This window comes from Pyrus communis, chromosome 4, assembly GCF_963583255.1.
Source record: "Pyrus communis chromosome 4, drPyrComm1.1, whole genome shotgun sequence".
Classification (NCBI taxonomy): Eukaryota; Viridiplantae; Streptophyta; class Magnoliopsida; order Rosales; family Rosaceae; genus Pyrus; species Pyrus communis.
This window is the reverse complement of record NC_084806.1, coordinates 11757366-11777340: the sequence shown is the minus strand read 5'-3', so window position 1 is coordinate 11777340 and position 19975 is coordinate 11757366. Positions and strand designations below refer to the sequence as shown.

Below are 19975 nucleotides of genomic sequence, written 5' to 3'. Positions count from 1 at the left end.
TGCATAAGATTTCTCTTTATTAAATGATTTACTTTAGCAGATGTTTCAGATCCGTGATTAAAGAGACTTTTGGCAAAAGCTAAGACAATGTCCAAACCTAAATTTTGGATGCCACCTTCTCATATTTGCTTGGATATTTACGACAGTAAAATTCTGAGGCAACAAACAACTTCATCTGAACATATTACTGAATTTTTGGCGGGGAATGACAGACAACGCATTTTTCAAAAACTCGTTCATCAACCGTTTTCACATCCGTTCTGAAGTAGTCTATCTAAATAACGAAATAAATCGACTAGAAACAAAATTCAAAGGGTATCAAAAGAAATCTCAGGACTTGCTTTAATTTCCTAACAAACGGATCTATCATAATCGGGAATGAATATAGACGATACTGAATGCCTGGAAAACCAACCGTGTCAATTTAGGAATAAGGAGACTGGTGACCGAAAAGTTTTCCTCAAGTAGCAATGCCGTTAATTCAACAGGTAAACTCCACCTTGGACGAGGTCAGAGACTTGAAGAACCAAAGTAACCCACAACAGACAACTGCAGTCTAAGTGCAATACAAAGCACCGCGAATCTCAGGTCCCTGAAATTAAAATCGTTGAAAAAACAAGAAATGGTGAAGTTTCACTCATAACTAAACATGCAAGGATGTCAGCACAGGAAAAAAAAAGAAGAAGAAAAGAATCGGATTCCCAGACTGCTACTTTAGATTAGAGGGAAAGGAGGTTCTTAAGAATCTAAGATGCCGCCATTTGGGTATATTGGTTACAAAAATCGGAATTAATATGTAACATTCTACGACAGATGAACAAGCAGCAGCAGCACACAGGTATAATTTCGCTTTGATCTCCTACTAACTAGGAATGACAACAACACAATCTTATCCCAACCACTCAAGGTCAGCTACACCGGTGCTAGTCCTGCAATCCGCTGATCATGGACCATATTTTCCCTAGTCAATGATTCATTCTTTTTAATCGATGCATCTATTTGTCCTCATTATACTCTGTCAGATTCGGATCAGAAACATGAAAGAAGGAAATGACATTAATCTCTCCAGCCTATTAAGATTGTCTTGAAATGCAAAGTTGGATATACAATATGAGTAATTCAAAAGCAGGAAACATCTCTAAACCCGGCAGCACCATTCATTAAACTAGGCAGTTCGGATAACAACAGGAAATATACAAACAATTGGCAACTACGTCTAGGAAATACAATTTCTATGCAGTAAGATCAAACCGAAAACTAAAACATAATCAGTTAAACAGTGATATGAAACAATACTCACTCTTGTTCTGTGCTTGCCACTTCTGTATGCTAGTATACCAATTCCACTGAAAACACAGAGCAACGAGACGAACCAAACCAGCTGCAACCACCTCGAAAAATGCCATAACAAACGACCTCTGAGGAGACAACCCAGCAGTGGCAATGGACAACAATAACCCTTCAAAGTTGCAAGGCACAATAAAAGAAGCAGACTTAATCCCATCCAAAGCCCTCTTCGCAACATCTTCGGCTTTCATCGCCCCAGACGACTCCGCTATAATGCCAGTCAGCGGCGGCCGCCTCTTGGTCTCTACAACAATTGAATATTAAAATTAGAGCAAAATCACGAGTAGCCACGTTGGCTAGAGCGGATGCGCTCCCCAATGCACCAATGTTCGAATCTCCCTACCCGCATTTAACATTCCAATGCATCCAAGTTCGAATCCCCCTCATATTAGTTTAAAGTCGAATATCGCTCGTATAAAAAAGAATCAAAATCGAAACAAAATCGAAACAATCAAATTCCACATCGAACATTTGCAATTTTTTTACAGTTTTACCTTCAGCGAAGCCAGGGGTGTCTGTGTCCGGCGGGAATACGAGAGAAACGTGAATGTCGTGAGAAATCACCTCTTGCTGCAGAGCCTCGGCCAAGCCACGGAGCCCGAACTTGCTGGCGGAGTAGGCCGTGTAGCCGTAGATTCCAACTTGGCCGGCCTGGGATGACATCAGCGCGATCGAGCGCGGCCCACGGTCTTCTCCCTTCCTCATTTCGGGGAGAGCGGCTTTGATCATGTTGAAGCTCCCAATCAGATTCACGTCCACCATGAACTTCACCTCATCCAATCCCTGCTTCTCGAGCTCCTCGGGGACGAAAACCCCCTGGTTCACGATCAACACGTCGACGGGACCCGCCTCCTCCACCGCCTTCGATACGGCGCCGTAGTCGCGGACGTCGGCTGCGAAGATTGACACGTCGATGCCGGTGGAGAGTTGGATGTAGTTCTTTGCTTCCTCGAGCTTGTCGATGGAGCGCGCGAGGATGGAGACTCTGGCGCCCTCGGTGGCGGCCTGGTGGGCCAGGGCCAGACCAATTCCGCTGGAGCCTCCGGTGATAAACACGTGACGGTTCTTGATTGGGATCTTGACGGGGCGGGGCCGGACTATAACGTAGAGAATGAGGAATAGGAGGGCGGGCGGCAGGAGGAGGAGGAGGGCGAGGAAGGAGAGGTCCGCCATTGACGGAGCTTCGAAATCGTTGATTACTTGAGTTGAGAGTGCCAGCGTTGTGTTGTCACTTGTGTGTAATTCAGTTCATTTGACTTTTTGTGATCTCTGCCCATAATATGGGCCGGACAGACGCGGCCCGGAAATACATTTTTCGGGTCTTGGCCTACCTGAACTGAAATATGGCCAGAGTTTGGGTCTGAAGTTGTGCAATCAGGCCCAATGATTAAAGACACTACACCAACAATCATAACAATTTTTACTCCAATTTTGTAACACATAAGAGAAAATCAGTGGAGCAGAATCATATGAGACCTTAATTATGTACTTTTTACTCCAATTTTTAGGTTTTTTTTTTTTTTAGCCCCTACATATTATTAAATAGACCCCACATTAAATTTATTATTAAATAACTTACATATCTTAATATAAAATGATTATTTAGGCCCCATAAGGTTAAAAAATAAAAATAAAAATTTTGAATACATCTCAAGTCACTTCCAATGTATACCAAGATTATTTTTCTTCTCTTTTTCTTTAAAAAAAGGAGACCAATTTTTTTTTTTTTAACAAATGATATTATCTACACTAAGAGTGTAGAGAAATGAGCTAAGCCTCGTAACAAGCTAGCAATAATATGATGTCACTTATAAGTGAAGAAGAATATTACTAGATCATAGTACTAAGTAGTGTTAAAAATGAGATCAATTAAGAAAAATGAATCGTTAAATTAAGCATGTTATGTTAATATTGCACAAAACAAAAACCTAGCATACCCTCAATGCTTAGATTCACTATATATTACAAGAAAAATAAATTAATTTACCTGTATTTAAATTCTTAGCTCCGCCATTAATTGCATTCATCAGTTAGGTCGGTCCGGAGGTTAAATTTTCAATCCACTCTGTTGAAGGCAAAGGACTATCGGCCGACCTAAAACAAGCCGTGATGCTGGCTGTTGACTTGTCCAAATGCATATGGTGTCGGTCTTTATCGGTGGACCACAACCCGCTCCTAGTCGTAGACCACTGAAAATCTCCCACTTGCATAAAAATTCGATTGCGATTTAACCAAAAGTAAGTTGATTTGTGATCACTGCCTAACCAATTTAATAGATCAAACCATTTTACATCGTCCAAATAAGCACAAGTCAAAAACCAAATGTTGAATAAAAGTTGGCTAAAAGTTGGGCTGCTGAAGACCGAATTTTCTCGTATTAGTCTCCCACTCTACACTTTTTTACAAGATTATATGCGATGAGTTTGATGTCAGCACTTCTAGATAGTAACGGTAATCCTCATTCAAGTTTATGCGTCGTATTAAGATTTAGAGTAGAATATTGCTATATAAAAAGCATTAACGGAAGGTTTTTATTAGCACCTCACATATTATTGAATTAGTAATGCTAGAGAGAATCTATTTAAATCATATTTTGTAAACTATATGACGTGTTTGTTGATAATTGGATTATTATGTAAGTTGTGATTAATCAAGGTATGTTGAAGCAAGAAACTGCAATCAACTTTCACATTTTATTTTTTGTGACTAACATGAAAATTGAAAAGTAAATACATATATTACGGAAAATAGCTAAGAACTTTCATATTGTTACCTATCATAAGTTGTGACTCGTGATTTTTTTTTTTTTAAATTACTATTATTAAGGAGATAAAGGAGAGTTCAAAATTAATACATTAATATAAAGGAGGGATGAGTTTCAAATTTGGAGACGCATATATAAAATCCAACACCTTATTAACTAGGATTTTTTTTTTTCATTTTTCTATCCCTCTAAAAATGAAATTAGCATATGACTTTGTCACGATAGTCTACTGTTCTAGAGACCCGAAAAACTCACAGAATCATTTCATCTCATGACTTGGTCTTGTGTTTTAAAAGCAAATGTTGAGCTTTGAATTCAATTTTTAAGATATGGATGGACATAAACTGTAAGTGGGGCACCACAGATTCATTCTCTTTCGTTAAATAATTCACCGATTGTTTTTGAAAGTTTGTGACTTCCACTGGTCAACAGATGGGCAAGTGCTGCACCTAGATCTCTGATCTCACTTCTCTCAGCTCTCATCCAACAAAAGAGAAAAAGGAAAAATAAAAGTGAGAGCTAGCTAGATCTCAAAGCAAAAATCAACGCAAATATTCCCTGACAAATAATATTTTTATTTGTTTCAACTTAATTGGTCACTCTCACTTTTTTTAAGAAAATTGAAGTTCCACCACAAATTACAGTACATTGATAATAAGATGGTGAGATCAACATGTAGAAAATATGTTTTAATTGGCTAATACCATAAAAGAAATTGACATTTTACTATAAAACGGAAAGTCATTCAACTCCTTATAAGCTCATGTAATATTTCTCAGTTTCCTGATTTATGATTCACCCTCTCAACTCTCAGTTCACCTCAGCCGACAGGGCACGTATCAAAAGTGAGAGGTCATGTGGCCTGATGGGCTGCCAGTATGGAAGGGACACAAAAGTTGAAAACTACGTAAGAAAAAGCAATGAAACAGGTTGCCCAAAAGAAAGGGAAAATATATGAAACGTTTAAAGAGAGAACTCAAACATGACATCGAAAATGAAAGGAATGCCTTCTGAAAGAAATGCATGCATGTAGTTGTACCATCGAAACGTGACATGCTGAGGGAAGATTAATCAAAGAACATGTTCAAAGCGAGAAATGAATTGACAGTAGTTGTAGAACTAGTTTTATGTTCCACGTCGAATGTGTAAATTCCACGTTGAGAATTGGATGCCTCTTGCACCAGATATTCGTCGTTATTCTGCCATGAAAGTCTGGCCAAGAACCATATTAATTTGTTGCTAATTGATTTTCCGTTAGATGCTTAACTTGATAACAAAAGAAAAAGTTTAGTGAATGATGATAGTAGGGTTTGGTGACTAAGCTTCAATCATACAACTCTAACGACTTTATAAATATCAATCACAAAACATCACGCAAAGTTCAGAGAAGGAATAGAAGTGGTCAATTATGTCAAGATTAAAGAGAAATTTGAGAGTCGATGCCTGCAATGATGCAGTATCCCTTGCCAACGGCCCTAATAGATTCCAATAATTTAAACAAGAACATATATTTATAGTCAAATGAATAGCTTTTCCTTTTAGGTTGATTTGCAACCAACCAAATTGCTCATATGCTTGTCACTTCCACCTCATCTGTTTTTACCTTTCGATAATTCCTAGCATAAAAACAAATCCAAGATATCTTCTTCCAATTTGCAGATCCAGCAAGCTACAAAGCTTCGTTGTCTGAAAGTTGCACCTCAATCTTTCTCCCAAAGTCTTTGTTTTCTCAATTGGATTTATGCTTACCAACTAAGGTAACCTGTTAGGAGTACTTGTTTTACTACAAATGTAACTCTCATTAGATCTACCATGCACTTATGTTGCCTTCAATTGAACTTTCTTTTTTGGCAAGTCAATATTTTAACAAAACTAATTTCAATGCACCCAAGTTTGAAGATGGAGAACAAGGTATGTAGAAATCATTTTCTTATTCTAAACTACTCTAAATTACAGGAGAAATTTCGAACTTAGATGCAAGTAGTTGGACAAACTACCACAACCAACTGACGTAGCTCATATATCTTGACTTAAATCAAATTAAGCTAATGTCATACAACATTTTGGACAAATAATCAAATTAAAATCAAAATAAAACAATTAACGAATAGAATTTAATGAATTAGAGAAAGCTCATCCTATATCCAACCTAACAATCCCCCACACACGTTCACAATTCAAAGGGTACAATCTACCCTTTGGTAAGCTCCCCTTGGCAGGGTAAGGAACAAAAGTAAATAGCTTTTCCTTGCCTTCCCATACACATAGACATCATCACCATAACAATAACAATATTAGTATCATAAAATCCTTGCCTTGCCATGTTTGGCAAAGGGACTCATCAGCAGAAATTTATTGCATTGTACAATACTTCTTGATAATTAGGGTTCTATATCTCATCCATTTTTCGGTCTAAAAGCGCAGTTGGAAGATGCTTGGGAAACCGTCGTTTTGTTGTGATCAGCTTGTGACGATCTGTGGGATTTTGAGTTGTATGAGGCAAACCTTCCCTGCCTGTGCTTTCTTCTTGGACGTATTGATTGGGGGATGAAAACTCCAGTTCCTTTGGTTTCTCTCCTGCAGGATTGCTCATACGGAAAGGCAGGATGTGCAGGTGGGTGGATTGCACAAGAGAAAACCTGTAAGCACAATTAAAAACATGTTAGGAAATCAGTCCCTTCATCTCCTAGATAGAACAAGTACAACACGATGTAATCATACACGGATCGAGAACACAAAAGTAAACTTACAAAACAACACAATAAAATCTAACATGGTTTACTGACTTCCACACACTCTTTTTCTCCTTCTACACAACGCTGGATTTATTCATTTCAAACGTCACAAGAGTGTGCAGAGGAAGACAAGAGTTGCGGAAATCACTTCACATTAATACGAGCTACGTCCGCATGTTGCTAGCGTATCCACGAAGAAGAAGATAAACAATTACAATCACTGCAAATGAAGTGTATACCTGAAGAGAAACTGAAGGGGAAGTTGCGATAGGATCCTCCTCATCATCCATGATTAGAAGAGAGATTTGCTTAGTTAAGTCTGCAAAGAACAAGTCGTCTTCTAGTTTCTCCATGGCAACTTCCATATATGCAGCTTAATTAATCAAGAAGTTGGGTTATTATTTGTGTGTTAAGCAAGCCTGAGTGGTGTCTCCGAACCTGAAACTCTCTTAATAAAATCTAAAGGAAATAAGTAGGGATTTTATATAGGGGAAAAGCAAAGGGCAGAGGGGAAGGGGATGGGTGGGTTTATGTGAAGTCCCACTCTGCATCTCTACACACACATGGTTTTGTGCAGCCATGTGGAAGGGTAGGCAGTTGGCCTATCTGTATTTGAAGTCCCACTGCCCCACAAGAATCATGTTGTATGTCATCATATTATCCAGTTGCCCCCAAAAGAGATGAGGAACAGCCGGCAACAACCCACACCCAGACACGTGCCAATCCAAGATCGACTTAAAATCTGTAGCAAAACCCACACACTTGGTTGTAAATGACTTTTCTGCCCCTCACATCCATTTCCCTATAAATACCTAGTTTTTGGTTCGACATTCATATATAGTCCACATAAAAACAAACATTGTACATTTATAGTATTATTTCAAGGATGTATAAATTGTCATATAGTATTACTATCCACTCGTACTGCTTGCTAGCTTCGCTCGACTTAGAGGATAAATTTTTCATTGTGTACGGAATATGGGTGGTATGCAACATGTCATTATATAAGTGAAATAAAGTTTTACTTTTTAAGTTGTTAATTCATTAACACAAGTATCTCACCACTTGTATAATGCCACGTGGTGTACCACTTCGTGTTCTAAGCACATTGAAAAATTTCTGCAACGTAAGAGCCTTAATGTTATATTAGTAATGCGTTAGTGCCCTTATTTATGATGGGATGTTTTTCAAAATTAAAAGGGAGAGTTTTGTATCCATGAAAATCAATCACCAAGGGTGCAAGGTTCACTATGGTTTAGCAATATGTTTTTGTTACTAATCCGCTTGTGTTGCTTATATATAGCTTCACTATGCGGAAGAGTTTTACCATGTAAAGAATTAGTGCCCAACCTATGGAAGTATCTGCGGCTAACGAAAGCATCACTTGTTCTTAACTGTGTTTTGACACTAATTGAATACAATTCATAAGTTCAAAAACACATAAATGTAGTAATACCCTTGAAAAGTAAACATATTGTCGATCCATATTCAATTAGGCCTCATATGCATATCTTGTATAAGCCATAAAAGGAAGTAAAAAATCAAAACAAGAATGATGTGTTAGTTTTTGGAAATGGAAGGAGTGTGATGTGTATGCATGAAAATCAATCAACCAAGGGTGTAAATAGCACCAACTGGTTCACTAGGGTTAAGCAACATGTGAGCCAGCATGCATGACTAGAGAAATAGACTTGTTGCCAGATAAATTGATCTTTTGTGTGTGCTTGTTTTTTCCCACTTCTTCATTCATCTGCCTCCCTCTGTATCGGTCAGTCAATTGCAAGAGCATTAACGGGTAAGATGTATTATTATTCTCTTTTTCTTTCCACTTGTTTCATGTTCTACTTTACTCTTCTTCGGAAAGCAAAAGGTTGAATTGTATATATGGTGTTGCTTGGTCCACGTCCCTTTTCCACACGGTTTCATGGCTAGCGTTGGTTAAGCATTAGGGTTGCATGGAATATCATGACCCCTAAAATGAAGAAACCTCACCGTAGACGTCGTGATATATCTCATTATGTTTACAACACTAATCACGTGACCAGTATGATCAAATATACTAGTTTTATGACATGAAGTATATCTCTTTATGTCTATACTCTATAGCAATCATCACATAATCTATGACACCTGATGAATATTGTAGACATAAAATATATATCCAGATGACATATTAGATTTTCTCAACTGAAAAAAAATGATAGTTTAATCTTTGTTTCATATGGTACTTAATTATTGATGAATCAAAAAAATGAAGTTTGAATTTTCTTCGTTTTATTGGAATGAAATGTTGGGTTGCATGTGGGAACTAGGAATGAACATTGAAGCTAATTATTGCCTTAATGACTTTTGCAATCACAAGGGAGTACATCATTGAGGAATGAATCTTGAAATTAGTTATGACATTAATAAGCGTTGCAGAAGTGACAGGGGATACAACTTAGTGACACAGTAGATTTTTCAATAATACGACGGTGTTTAGTCTTTGTAATTTGTTTCACACGGCATTTGATGATTATATTAGTTAAATGAGGATTACTAATTTGAAATTTCATCATTTTCTGTTCATGGAGTGGAATGTTGGGTTGGATGTGGGATCATCCAAGCTTGAGGCTGGTCATAGACTCATAGGCCTCGAATTAATTAGGGATTTTGAACCATTTGACTTGGAATGACAGCCTCATCCTAAAGCTCCCGTGATCTTATTTCGGTTGTGGATAGCTTGACAGGTGCGCATGCCCGACAAGACTTGGTACTATGAAGTTTTCTGTGGTAATCAAGTTTTGATGTTTGGATATCCTTGGCTGTGAATCATAAAGAATCTTCAAACTTGTCTTCAAGTTAAATAAAATTGCAATGACCCCCCTCATATTTTAGAAAATTACATTGGTATCTTCTACCATGGCATGTTTTGGAAAACTTAATCAAGGTCTACCTACTACACTTCTAATAACTATGTTTAACAGAAAGACTTAAAAGTGAATCTAACTCTTAAAAGCATTTTACGAAGAATACATCAAACGTGACTATTCATGTTACACTTGGATTTTTAATAATATATTCAACATGTTTATAATAAAAGCACTTTTAGCAAAGGCGTTTATAAGCAATCTTAAGGAAGCAATTTGAAACAAACTAGTTCAATCATTAGAATAACAGGTAAACAGATGGTATCTTGTAGCATTGGACTAAATAAATTACCAGGTAATGGTAAGACATGAATCCATGGGTCATAAGGCCCATAACAGGATTTGATCACATACGGTCAATCTTTTTCACCCAGACACATTCTCATCCAAACAATTGTTGAGGGCAACTTGAAACTGTAAAATCTCATTGCTTTCATGGTGGATAGTAAACGATCAATCATCTTTCAAGATAATATTCGAAGAAAAGATTTACAACTTAGAATGGTATTCAAGCTTGCCTCGCCAATTCCGTCTCTTGCTTCAATCGTTTCAGGGAGAGAATCTTCAAAATCTTTGCAACTCCTGTGGTCTTTGATCAGATCCAGTGAAAAAATCATGACTCTCCTGCTGTATCCATATCTGTGATCCCATCCACTCCCTTGAAAATAACACGCAACTTTCTCAGACACGAAGTTTTTTTGTCATTCTTCGTGGTTGTACCAGTCGCGTGGACAACATCCTTTGGAACTTTACCCATTAGCTCAAAAAGTGGTACGCTTAGGTTTGATCTGGTCATCTCTTCCAGTATAGGTGGAGCCTGCATGTACAGATTCTTCCCTCTGTATGTGATGCTTGCTTTCGATAATAGCAATTTCGGGTGTTCTTCAAGTAGATCAATGAACTGTTGCCATAAAAGTTGAATTAGGACAGGCGCAGCCGCGCAAAATAATAGGACATATCACTGATACTTACAAATCAGAATCAAATTATCAGAAAAACTAAATTGAGCGTTTCACTTTTGACAAAGGAGAAATGACAAGGAAGAGAAGTCTTAACAACTTTCTTAGTTGAGAACTTGAGATTTAAGCATTGTTGGTGGTCACAACATAACACCTTGGTGTGGTACCGACTTTGTTCACTTAGAAACGAGAATCACTTTTCATTTCTTAAGTTAAACGAACCTTTTAAAATATAACACAAAACAAGTAGAGCTGACATCAAAAGCAACACCAAGGAGTATAAATATCACTATGCAGAAGGTTTTAACCATAAGAGCAAATCAAAGGATATAGAAAATAACCTTTTGCAAAGTAATTGCGGTGTCCAGTTGAACAAGAACACCCGGTCCGCATACAAGACAGTCTTTGTCCCTGACAAATTCAGTCACTTTCGTGTGGAGACCTTGTGCACCATTATACCTACAAAGACTCTGAACACTCAGTACATATTGAAATAAAACCTTTTGTTAACAAGTTTGATTAGATGAAACATGTGCAGCCATTTGCTTTAATTTTGATGATGATGTTCAACAATGACCTAGCATCCAAAGCGAGCTAATTTACCAATGTAAGAAATATTGGCACTTTTCACAACCTTAGCATTGCAATCTAACTTTTCGGAGATCAAGCATAATGAAATGCAAACTTGGAGTAAAAGCAATTAAGGGGAGAGAGGAGGAGGAGGAGAGAGGGGGGGGGGGGGGGTGTGTGGGGATTCACTAATCCTAAACTATTTTGCGAGTGGTCATTCACTAATCGTATACATAGATTTGCAACCATACTGGTTATGACATCTAGGACAAGATGTTTAAGTTGAGTGGTATCGAAGAGAAATAGAACGCACGTTAAATAGTTTGATAGTGTTTTGCTGCATCCAGATGCAATCTTCAATGTCTCTAGTGCACATGCCGCTGATATAATTGCATTTGTAGAAGCAATAGCTGGTATGATGTTCTTCACAACACCCTGTAAACAACATAATCTGCTTATTAGAGAAGGGAGGCAAATCGTAATATCTCTCTTCACCCATATAAATTAACACCCAATCCAAACTATGCAGCTCAGTGGCACAGAATCTTAAAAAGAAAATAATCTTAGAAGAAACAGAAATCTTTAAGTACATATGAACCTGAGTAAAAGAATATGTAACTCCTGGAATACCGAAAAGCTCAGCTCTCTTGGTAGCCTATTGGATATTGAGCAACAAATCTAAGTTAAAATGAACATCAATATAAACAAAATGTAAATCACTACATAATTGTACTTCACTGACCTCGTCATAGACCCACTTCATATGCTCTGGATCATCTGGATCAAAAGACTTTCCGCTATGTAACTATTTGTAGAATGCATTTTTAGTTGTATACCATCAATTTTAACTCATAGAACAGTTATAAAGTGTAATGAAACGTAAAGGGGAAAGAATAGTGAAATCGTGTGGAATGTGTCACCTCATCCCATTTGATCAAGTGAGCATATTCAATACAGTGAGCAGCAGTTCTAGGGGTTTCTGCAAGGGTGCATAGAGGGAACTTCACTTGAGGGGGGAAAAGCCAGATGGTGCACTCAAAGCATGGAGTGACCCCTGGAACAATGACCCTAGCATGTCCTTGAAAACCTTCAGTCCCTCCATCTACCAAAGGCTTGATGGTTTCTTCTTGTGGGGTATCATCAGAATTATACTCTTCCAAAAGAATAACAAATAAAATGTGAAGGGCCACGTTAGCTCAAGTATAGTAAAGAAAAAGCAATTCATTTCAAGAACGATGTACAAAGGGTAGCATGTGATAAGGCAAGGACAAGAAGAATTTTTTTCAAAAAAAAGTCCCAAAAATGCTGTTATACATAAGAGCTTCAAGGCAAGGTCACCAAAGCAACAAAGGATCTGATATTAGAAACAAAAGTTCAAACCAAAATCTGGACCAATTTTGACACCTTAGAGTTCCAAGACGTATCATAAGTGGACTGTGTGTGTCAATTTCAACACCCTAAAATCTACACCTCAAATTTGCAAAACTGGACCAATTTTAGCAAGCATGTTTAATGACCAAAATCTATTGTCTGCAGGCTTTTCTGGGACTATTTTATTTAAATCTATTCTTTCTGTTCTCATAAGGAAAATAAACACTGTAATTATCAATAATTAGAGCAACAAGGAAGGTCAATAATCAATATCACACAAACAAGCGCAAATATAATTATAGAAACACCTGAACCCATATAGAACTTTTAATATGTAATACAAAGACAAAATATGAGCAAAATGGATAGGTTGAACATACTGACCAAGAAAACTACAAGCAACAGAATTGATGTAGCTCCGAGCCTCAATGGAATCAAGACCGAGGGCGATGATATTGAAATCACTATAAAATTCAAGCTCCTTGTCCTCAATCCGGCAAAAATGTGGAACGATATTTACACCACTAACTCTCTCCATGACACGTTTCGCAGCCACCTCAGCCTTTGGGTTACCTACATCTTCAAGTCTACGACAAAAACTTCATGAGGAAAGCACTCTAACAAGAAATTGAAGTGCAACTCTTTTTCTTCCCTTGTTTTTTACATCGATAAGGCAGATAAAAAAAAAAAAAAAAAAAAAGAAAGAAAAAAAGAAATTACAGTATTCATTAGTATACGACAGAGATTATCAAAATAGACGGTTCTGAAGCAGATAGAATGCTAATATTGAGAGATTAGACATTTAATAACACACACAAACATCAATGGTTCAGGGATAATTTTACTGTTAAGATTAAAAAGTTGGGTCATTAAGATCAGTTAGAGAACTAAAATATTGATAGATATACAAATCTTCAATACTCTAGCTAATGAAAGACCGTAAAGTGGGCAATAAACAAGTAAAATCAACAAATTTTCCAATTCACCCATTACAAATTAAAGCAAAAGGCACCAAATTTACAAATTAAAGCAAAAGGCATCCAAAAAAAAAAAAATTCAGATAACCTGAAGAGGAACTGGCGATTGAGATTGGAAACCTCGATGCGATCCATGTCTATGACTTCGAGCTCCGAGAAACCAGACAAAGCCAAGTCCTTGAGCAGCTCACAGCCCAACCCACCAGCCCCAACCACCAAAACTCTGGCGTACTCTTTGAGATCATCTCGTAGCTGCAACAAAATCACTGTAAGAAACCCACAAAATCGTTTGATCGATCGAAAAAGGAGAGTGTTTGAGAGAGAAGGAAAAGGAAGAAAAGGGTTTACTCCAGGGCCGGGTTCGAAGGTGGGTCCGACGAGATTACCGGGGCGGAGGAGGAGCTTATCGAGGTCCCTCGATCGGCTCTCTTGGGCTGTGGACGCTGGTGCCATTGCTAATTGTAATACTTCTTCCACGGGGCGAGTGTGACTGACTGTAGTAGGCTTGATTTTCACGCTTCCAAACTGAACGATCCTCCCTTCTTTCTATTTTATTTTGCTTTTTGTTTTAGAAAACTAATAAAAAGTTCAAAAAAAATCAACTTCATTTTTCATGAAAAACTTATGGTGAATAGTATTAGGGAAAGATATAAACGTGATTTTTTTGTTAAAAGTAAAAAGTACCGAGAGTGTTTTGTTAAAATTACCTTTGTTTTTGTTTTTTATTTTTTTATTTTTTTTTATTTTCAATCGTGATTTAAGTTTAAAACTCGGGAGATTAGGGAACATAAGCTTTTTTAAAAAATTAATCAAAATGAGTATATGCTTTTAGGATATAGGGGTCGAAGAATTGAAATTAGAACTATCACGTAAGAAATCATTATGGAGTGACTCAGTCATTAGAGATGAATTTCATGTTCGTATTTTACACGGTATGTTTTGAATTCGATTTCTTGGTTCTGGTGAATCACATGATGATGGCTAAGGAAGGCTGAAATGCCTCTGTGAGTCTTCTCCTCTCCTAAAAGAGTGAACTACTATGACAGAAGCCACCAACTGTTTTCATTTTAAAACAAAAAGAAAAAGAAAAGAACTACGTGTAAGACCTCTTAATCAAATGAGCTATAATCCTTTTGTCTACATAATTTTTCTGTCATGCGAACAATTACGAAGCATCGATGCTTCTTTTTTCTTTACCTCTTTACGTTCACAAAAACAATTTAATGACTACTCAAAGTTGCCATATAAACAATTCAATGCATTTTCATTTCATATATTTGTTTGAGAAACCTGGTTAATGAACTACTCAAAGCACCACAAAGTTACCACCGAAACACTATTCCAAACTCTCTTTAAAGCAAGTGTTTCTCTCAAACAAAGGCACCACAAATTTACTACTGAAACATCATTCCTAATGCGATAATTATTTAATTTTAAGTTTTTGTTTGAGAGCTAACTTTTACTCATTAGTTTTTTACGCACTCTTTTTTATTTCTAACAATTGAAGTTAAACAGCTTAAGCATCACAAATTTACTACTGGAATATTATTCTAAACGCTCTTTAATACAAGCGGTTTCTCAATGTATTGCACCTGACCATTTTCAAGCACACCATTAAGAATTGCATGAGGGTATGCCTTACTTTTTATTCATAAAATTTTATGTTCAGGAACAGTAATGCCACTTAGTAGTACGGTATCATCTTCACTTGTAAATAAGATGTGTTAGGTTCGATTTTTGTTAAAAGTGAATTTGAACCACATTATAATGGCTAGCCCAGTGTGAGATTTATTATGGCTAGCCCCTACCGAAACACTTGCCTACCATGCATGAAGATAATATCGTTTGCTGATGATTCTCAACTAATTAGTTAAAATTGAATTGACATTGTCTACCCATAACAATAATTCAAAACTATTTAATTACATATTTTCCAAAGGATTACCATGCCGGTTCAAAAATTAATTTTTTTTTATTTTAAAAAATGTGAAATTTCTTTACACTTTCATAATTTTATCCAAGAAACCGCTGCCAACCTATTTCCCGGCTAAATGGGGATCTGTCTTCCAAAAGAATGCTGGTCCTGTTCCTCCCACAAATCACAATTGAGATAAAAATCTGAGGGCTGCTATCAACCCGAAACTCAAAATCCTGACGAAATTAATGCTATGTGCCGTTTTCTTTGATCTTCTCCCTTCCCCCCTCGGAAGCATTACTGTGCCAATAGAAGCGTGTCTTCCATGGCAACACAAACAGGAGACTTATCATACCTGTGCTCTATAAGTCGACGTGTTAACTGTGCCGGTCATCTGCTGCTTTAGGAATAGTGCATAGAGTAGTTCGTTCCATGTATCAGGGACTCCAGGCAGACACCAGTGGCTGCAATCTTGGCGATGGAGAGGTGCAGGGCCAACGTTAGGACCTAGATAGTACAAGGACGAATGTCCATCTTTTCTCCGTGCAGTCATTTGAGTTACGTTCAGCATATCAATCTTTGTCGTTTGTGATGTGTTTGAGTGAGCTGATAGCGCAACGTTGGCTACCCTGAATTGATCCCATGATTGAGAAGGCATCAATGAGGAACCTAGCTCAGGCAGTGTCTCCGAGTGGCAGCTTCCCCCCGTCTTCCAATCCCCACCTCTGCGTTATTCAAGAATAATATTTCGATAAAGGTTTTCATATAGTATCTTTTTTTCTTCGGAAACATTTTCAGATAGAATCTTACTTCACCAGAAAAGAGCAAGAAAATGATGCAGATTTTTATTTTGGTCATTGCGAAGATGTACCTAAGACATGACCAATTGCCTAAGACATCTAGGATATGCTTAACCGTAGATAGAATATATGTTCGAAAAAATGAAAATACGAACCTGAAATGCACAGGAGCATATGTTCGAAAGAAAACCTGAGTCTTGCTTGAATTTACTTGAGTGTCTATCCAGTGCACCACAGTCTCCATGGACTTGTGATATGCATCTTCTACGCTCATTTCCATCTTTACTTGTTCCCGTTCCTGGAAGTAACAACCCCTGAACAAAACATACAGAAATTTTTAATCCTTCTACCCAGAGGAAAATCCAGAAAGAAAGAAAAAACATCATGTTTAAAACTTGAAACATAACTAAAGTTCAAGTTCCGCTGTTGGTTCACGCGAATGCAAATGAGTGAATCTTGTAACGTAGTCAAATAGGATTGAGAGTTAAGATTTACCCTCTTACAGTCTTCTCGTAATTCCACCAGTGCCCCGTGTTGAAGACCAACACATCGGCATCTCTCCACTTTACAGAATTCCAATCCATTTGATCCACTTTCAGAGTTGTTCTGACATTTTGCAAAGCTCCAGAAGGAGGACGGCTCTGCAGCACCAGAAACGGAGACCTGTAGTACTCCACAGTGCAGTTAAAATCCTTGAATTTGAAGACCAAGAACCCTTTGTGTTTAGTGATTGGTTTTCCATTAACTTCGTAGATTGAATCCTCATTAGGAACTGCAGAAGAGAGCATGCACAGGAGTGATTCCCATTGGTTTCTCCCGATTGAATCGCCAACAAAAACTAGCCGCTTGTTACGCAGTTTTTCCAACATCAACTTCGCGTCAAATCTGTTTTCATTATTCACGGGGAAAAAATTATTGAGTAAAATTATTCAAAAATGTCGCCATCAAGCATATGTAAAGTTACACAAGGATTATTGCTCCACACACAAAACTAAAAATGCTGACAAAATACATACAGTCAATTAGCGTTATCGGGTTGTTTGGTTGCTGAGAAAATGCTGAAAAACAGTACAGAAGTTTCCTATGCATAGCTGAGACAGTAATAATTTCTCACAATAAAAATCAATGTGACTACCAAAAACTGAAAAGGTACCTGGGCAAGTTGCAATGCCTGGGCTGCCATCTCCACTTGGTGTAAAACAAGTCAGGACGGCCATTCTCCGAGCACCTAAACCCTTCATCCACAAACCGGCAATCGTTGGATTGATACAGCGGATACGCCTCGTCCCACACCCAATCCCCTTCAAACACGTCACACCCACCACCCTCTTCTTCCAGAAACTCAACCCTCCGGTGCTTGCCCGGCCAGTTACTCTGCAGCCACATAAACCGCTCCGATTGGCCTGGGAACTGAAACCCTTTGGCCACGGCTCTGTCATCCAAGTAAACGAAGAACAGAATCACGCAAACACTGGCAAAGAAGAATCCCAGAACGCCCAGGGACGGCTCCAACGGCTTCAAACGCCTGAACTTGTTGAAAGCTTCGAAGAACGGCATGGTTTCCGGGTCGGGCTGGGATGAGTGCTTAGACATTGGAGCTTGAACTCGAATTCTGGGATGTGGGTTTTGCTCTGGTCAAGTTTTTAGACGACAGAGAGAGAGAGAGAGAGAGAGAGAGAGAGAGAGAGAGCAGAGAGCAGAGAGCAGAGAGGTGTGGTGTGAAAGCAAAAGGGCATTCATCTGGCTAAATGGGATCGGAAAAAATGTCCTGTTTGGGATTTTGCTTCGAAAAGATGGTTGCTTGGTAGGTCAGGAATATGTGCTAGTAATGAATGAGTGCAGAGCTTAAAAGAGAGAAAGAAGCGAGATGGGTTGTCAAGGAAGCAAAGAAGCATTCATGGCGGAGGAGAGAGTGAGAATTAAATTTAATATAGTTTGTGGGTAATTATATGTTAGAGATATGATTACAGTTCAGCAGAGAGGGGGACGGAGAAGGAGGAGGATGAGAGAGAGAGGGTGGAGTTTGGTCCACACTCGTGACCAAGGTCCAACAGAGAACGTTGAGGAGTTGCGGCGTTGGTGGAAAAAGAGAGAGGGAGAGAGAGAGAGAGAGAGAGAGAGTGGGTAACGGATAGTATAAAGCGGGTGCCATGTTTTCTCCGCTAGAACGTGACATAGCGGAGTGGGGAAAGGAGAAGAAACGTTAGGGTGGTGTTGTGCACGCGGAGGAGATAGGGCGTGGCTGAGTTGTTCGTATGATAATGTGTTTTGATACAATAATTATAATTTTATTCCTTAATATTACCAACGTCTTAAATTTTTTTTTTTAATAAAAAAAAAAATAAAGTTATTTAGTATTACGATGTAACAGTATTTTTTATTTGTAAGTGGAAAATCTTAGGTTTGATTATTATTCATATTATTGCTAGTATATTATGAGGTTTAATTTGTTCCTTTCCTTAGTGTAGATAATATTTTTTGTTAAAAAATGTAAAAAATAAATAAAGTGCTCCTTAAACAATGATATCTATATGGAGGGAGAGGGTAAAAAGAGTGAAACATGCATAATAAAAATATTCACACAAAAAAAAGTCCATCTGGTAAGACTGTTATTTTTCAAAATATATTTAATAAAAAACAACAACATCTAAAATAAATAAAATAATAATTACGTTCATCATTTTTCAAAATATATTTAAAAAAAAACCAATTGTCGCAATGCGTGTGGCAAGAGGCTAGATTCTATATAAAATGAGAAGATAAAAATGGTGAGGCTCATATATGGCTAATGCTACGTAAAATTTGTAAATCAAATGATATGTCATCAATAAAAAATAAGCACGTTAATAAAAACTTAAGTGATAATCCAATCGTTAACAATTACATCATCTGTTTTACAAAATTTGGTTTGCCTCAACTGATACACTCATACGCATGTAGCAAGAGACTTTTAACTTGAAACTGTACTTTGTTTTGAATTCTAAGCCATGCCTGATCCTCTAAGCTCTAATATTGAAAAAAATAAATAAAAAAATCTAATAATGAAAAAAATGTTCATCCCAGTTTTGTTGGGATAGTTTTCATAATAAAGTGGACAAATGCAAAATACCAAACTTAATCCAAGCAGATGTTACTTTGTGCGATACTTAGCTCAACCTTTAAGACAATTACCATATCTTTTTAGGATATTAAACAGTTTGCTTTGAATTATATGAAAGGTCTTAGGTTCGATGTTCTGAATTGGTGAGTCTGTTTGATTGTGGTCGCGGGCATGGTAAAATTTCCCATAGCCTTTTTGGCTCAGAATGTGGATAACTGTGATTTATCATCAGTTGTACCCTTTTAAAAAATAAAAAATTAGCAAAGATAAGACTATTGTTTTATGCTAAAAAAAATGACTACTGTTTGGCCATTATTCTTACCTACCTTGTCATAGACAAGATAAAAAGTACGACAAAATTCGTATGGCAAATTTTTCCATGGCCACCTCTTCTTGGATTTTACCTCAATCCTCATACGCGAAAGTTAAATTATGCATTAATGCAAAGTACAATCCATAAAGGACTGGAATTACGTAGGAGTTATGTATCGAGCTTACTTACATAAATATATATTGGCTTTGTATTTA

The 19975-nt window shown here is 37.5% G+C and overlaps 4 protein-coding genes across 6 annotated transcripts; all 4 read right to left on the bottom strand.

Moving 5' to 3' along the window:
* Positions 1-206: 206 nt before the first annotated feature.
* On the bottom strand, positions 207-2620 carry LOC137731740 (3-dehydrosphinganine reductase TSC10A-like). Of its 2 annotated transcripts, none has more exons than XM_068470933.1 (3): positions 1842-2591; positions 1301-1591; positions 207-592 (listed from the first exon to the last, which is right to left on the bottom strand). In XM_068470933.1, the coding sequence occupies exons 1-3, from the start codon at positions 2518-2520 to the stop codon at positions 585-587; spliced, it is 978 nt and encodes a 325-aa protein (XP_068327034.1). In that variant the 5' UTR covers positions 2521-2591; the 3' UTR covers positions 207-584. The 2 variants fall into 2 exon arrangements, with proteins under 2 accessions (XP_068327034.1, XP_068327035.1); XM_068470934.1 differs by lacking the exon at positions 207-592 and adding an exon at positions 652-1013 and having other exon boundaries at positions 1842-2620.
* Positions 2621-6222: 3602 nt separating this feature from the next.
* Positions 6223-7360, bottom strand: LOC137731790 (uncharacterized). The gene is made up of 2 exons (XM_068471009.1): positions 7086-7360; positions 6223-6750 (listed from the first exon to the last, which is right to left on the bottom strand). Exons 1-2 carry the CDS (start codon positions 7209-7211, stop codon positions 6508-6510), a joined length of 369 nt encoding a protein of 122 aa, XP_068327110.1. The 5' UTR covers positions 7212-7360; the 3' UTR covers positions 6223-6507.
* A 2651-nt stretch (positions 7361-10011) lies between these two features.
* LOC137731514 (NEDD8-activating enzyme E1 catalytic subunit-like) lies at positions 10012-14172 on the bottom strand. The gene is made up of 9 exons (XM_068470635.1): positions 13981-14172; positions 13721-13884; positions 13040-13242; positions 12205-12437; positions 12027-12089; positions 11883-11939; positions 11598-11719; positions 11056-11173; positions 10012-10656 (listed from the first exon to the last, which is right to left on the bottom strand). The coding sequence occupies exons 1-9, from the start codon at positions 14083-14085 to the stop codon at positions 10369-10371; spliced, it is 1353 nt and encodes a 450-aa protein (XP_068326736.1). The 5' UTR covers positions 14086-14172; the 3' UTR covers positions 10012-10368.
* A 1361-nt stretch (positions 14173-15533) lies between these two features.
* On the bottom strand, positions 15534-18415 carry LOC137732289 (protein trichome birefringence-like 10). 2 transcript variants are annotated; one of them, XM_068471596.1, is made up of 5 exons: positions 17501-18415; positions 16843-17232; positions 16503-16661; positions 16358-16418; positions 16091-16272 (listed from the first exon to the last, which is right to left on the bottom strand). In XM_068471596.1, the coding sequence occupies exons 1-5, from the start codon at positions 17938-17940 to the stop codon at positions 16222-16224; spliced, it is 1101 nt and encodes a 366-aa protein (XP_068327697.1). In that variant the 5' UTR covers positions 17941-18415; the 3' UTR covers positions 16091-16221. The 2 variants fall into 2 exon arrangements, with proteins under 2 accessions (XP_068327696.1, XP_068327697.1); XM_068471595.1 differs by lacking the exon at positions 16358-16418 and having other exon boundaries at positions 15534-16272.
* Between the last annotated feature and the right edge of the window lie 1560 nt (positions 18416-19975).

Bases quoted from the DNA above. Each gene is read 5' to 3' on its own strand.
- LOC137731740 (XM_068470933.1), bottom strand. From the start codon at position 2,520: ATGGCGGACCTCTCCTTCCTCGCCCTCCTCCTCCTCCTGCCGCCCGCC. The intron at 1,592-1,841 runs GTAAAACTGTAA...CAATTGTTGTAG, and splicing joins CACCCCTGGCTTCGCTGAAG to AGACCAAGAGGCGGCCGCCG.
- LOC137731790 (XM_068471009.1), bottom strand. From the start codon at position 7,211: ATGGAAGTTGCCATGGAGAAACTAGAAGACGACTTGTTCTTTGCAGAC. The intron at 6,751-7,085 runs GTATACACTTCA...TTGTGCTTACAG, and splicing joins CCCCTTCAGTTTCTCTTCAG to GTTTTCTCTTGTGCAATCCA.
- LOC137732289 (XM_068471595.1), bottom strand. From the start codon at position 17,940: ATGTCTAAGCACTCATCCCAGCCCGACCCGGAAACCATGCCGTTCTTC. The intron at 16,662-16,842 runs GTAAATCTTAAC...TGTTTTGTTCAG, and splicing joins TACGAGAAGACTGTAAGAGG to GGGTTGTTACTTCCAGGAAC. The intron at 16,273-16,502 runs GTTCGTATTTTC...TGAATAACGCAG, and splicing joins TATGCTCCTGTGCATTTCAG to AGGTGGGGATTGGAAGACGG.
- LOC137731514 (XM_068470635.1), bottom strand. From the start codon at position 14,085: ATGGCACCAGCGTCCACAGCCCAAGAGAGCCGATCGAGGGACCTCGAT. The intron at 13,885-13,980 runs GTAAACCCTTTT...ATTTTGTTGCAG, and splicing joins CCTTCGAACCCGGCCCTGGA to CTACGAGATGATCTCAAAGA. The intron at 11,940-12,026 runs GTCAGTGAAGTA...AATATCCAATAG, and splicing joins TGAAGTGGGTCTATGACGAG to GCTACCAAGAGAGCTGAGCT.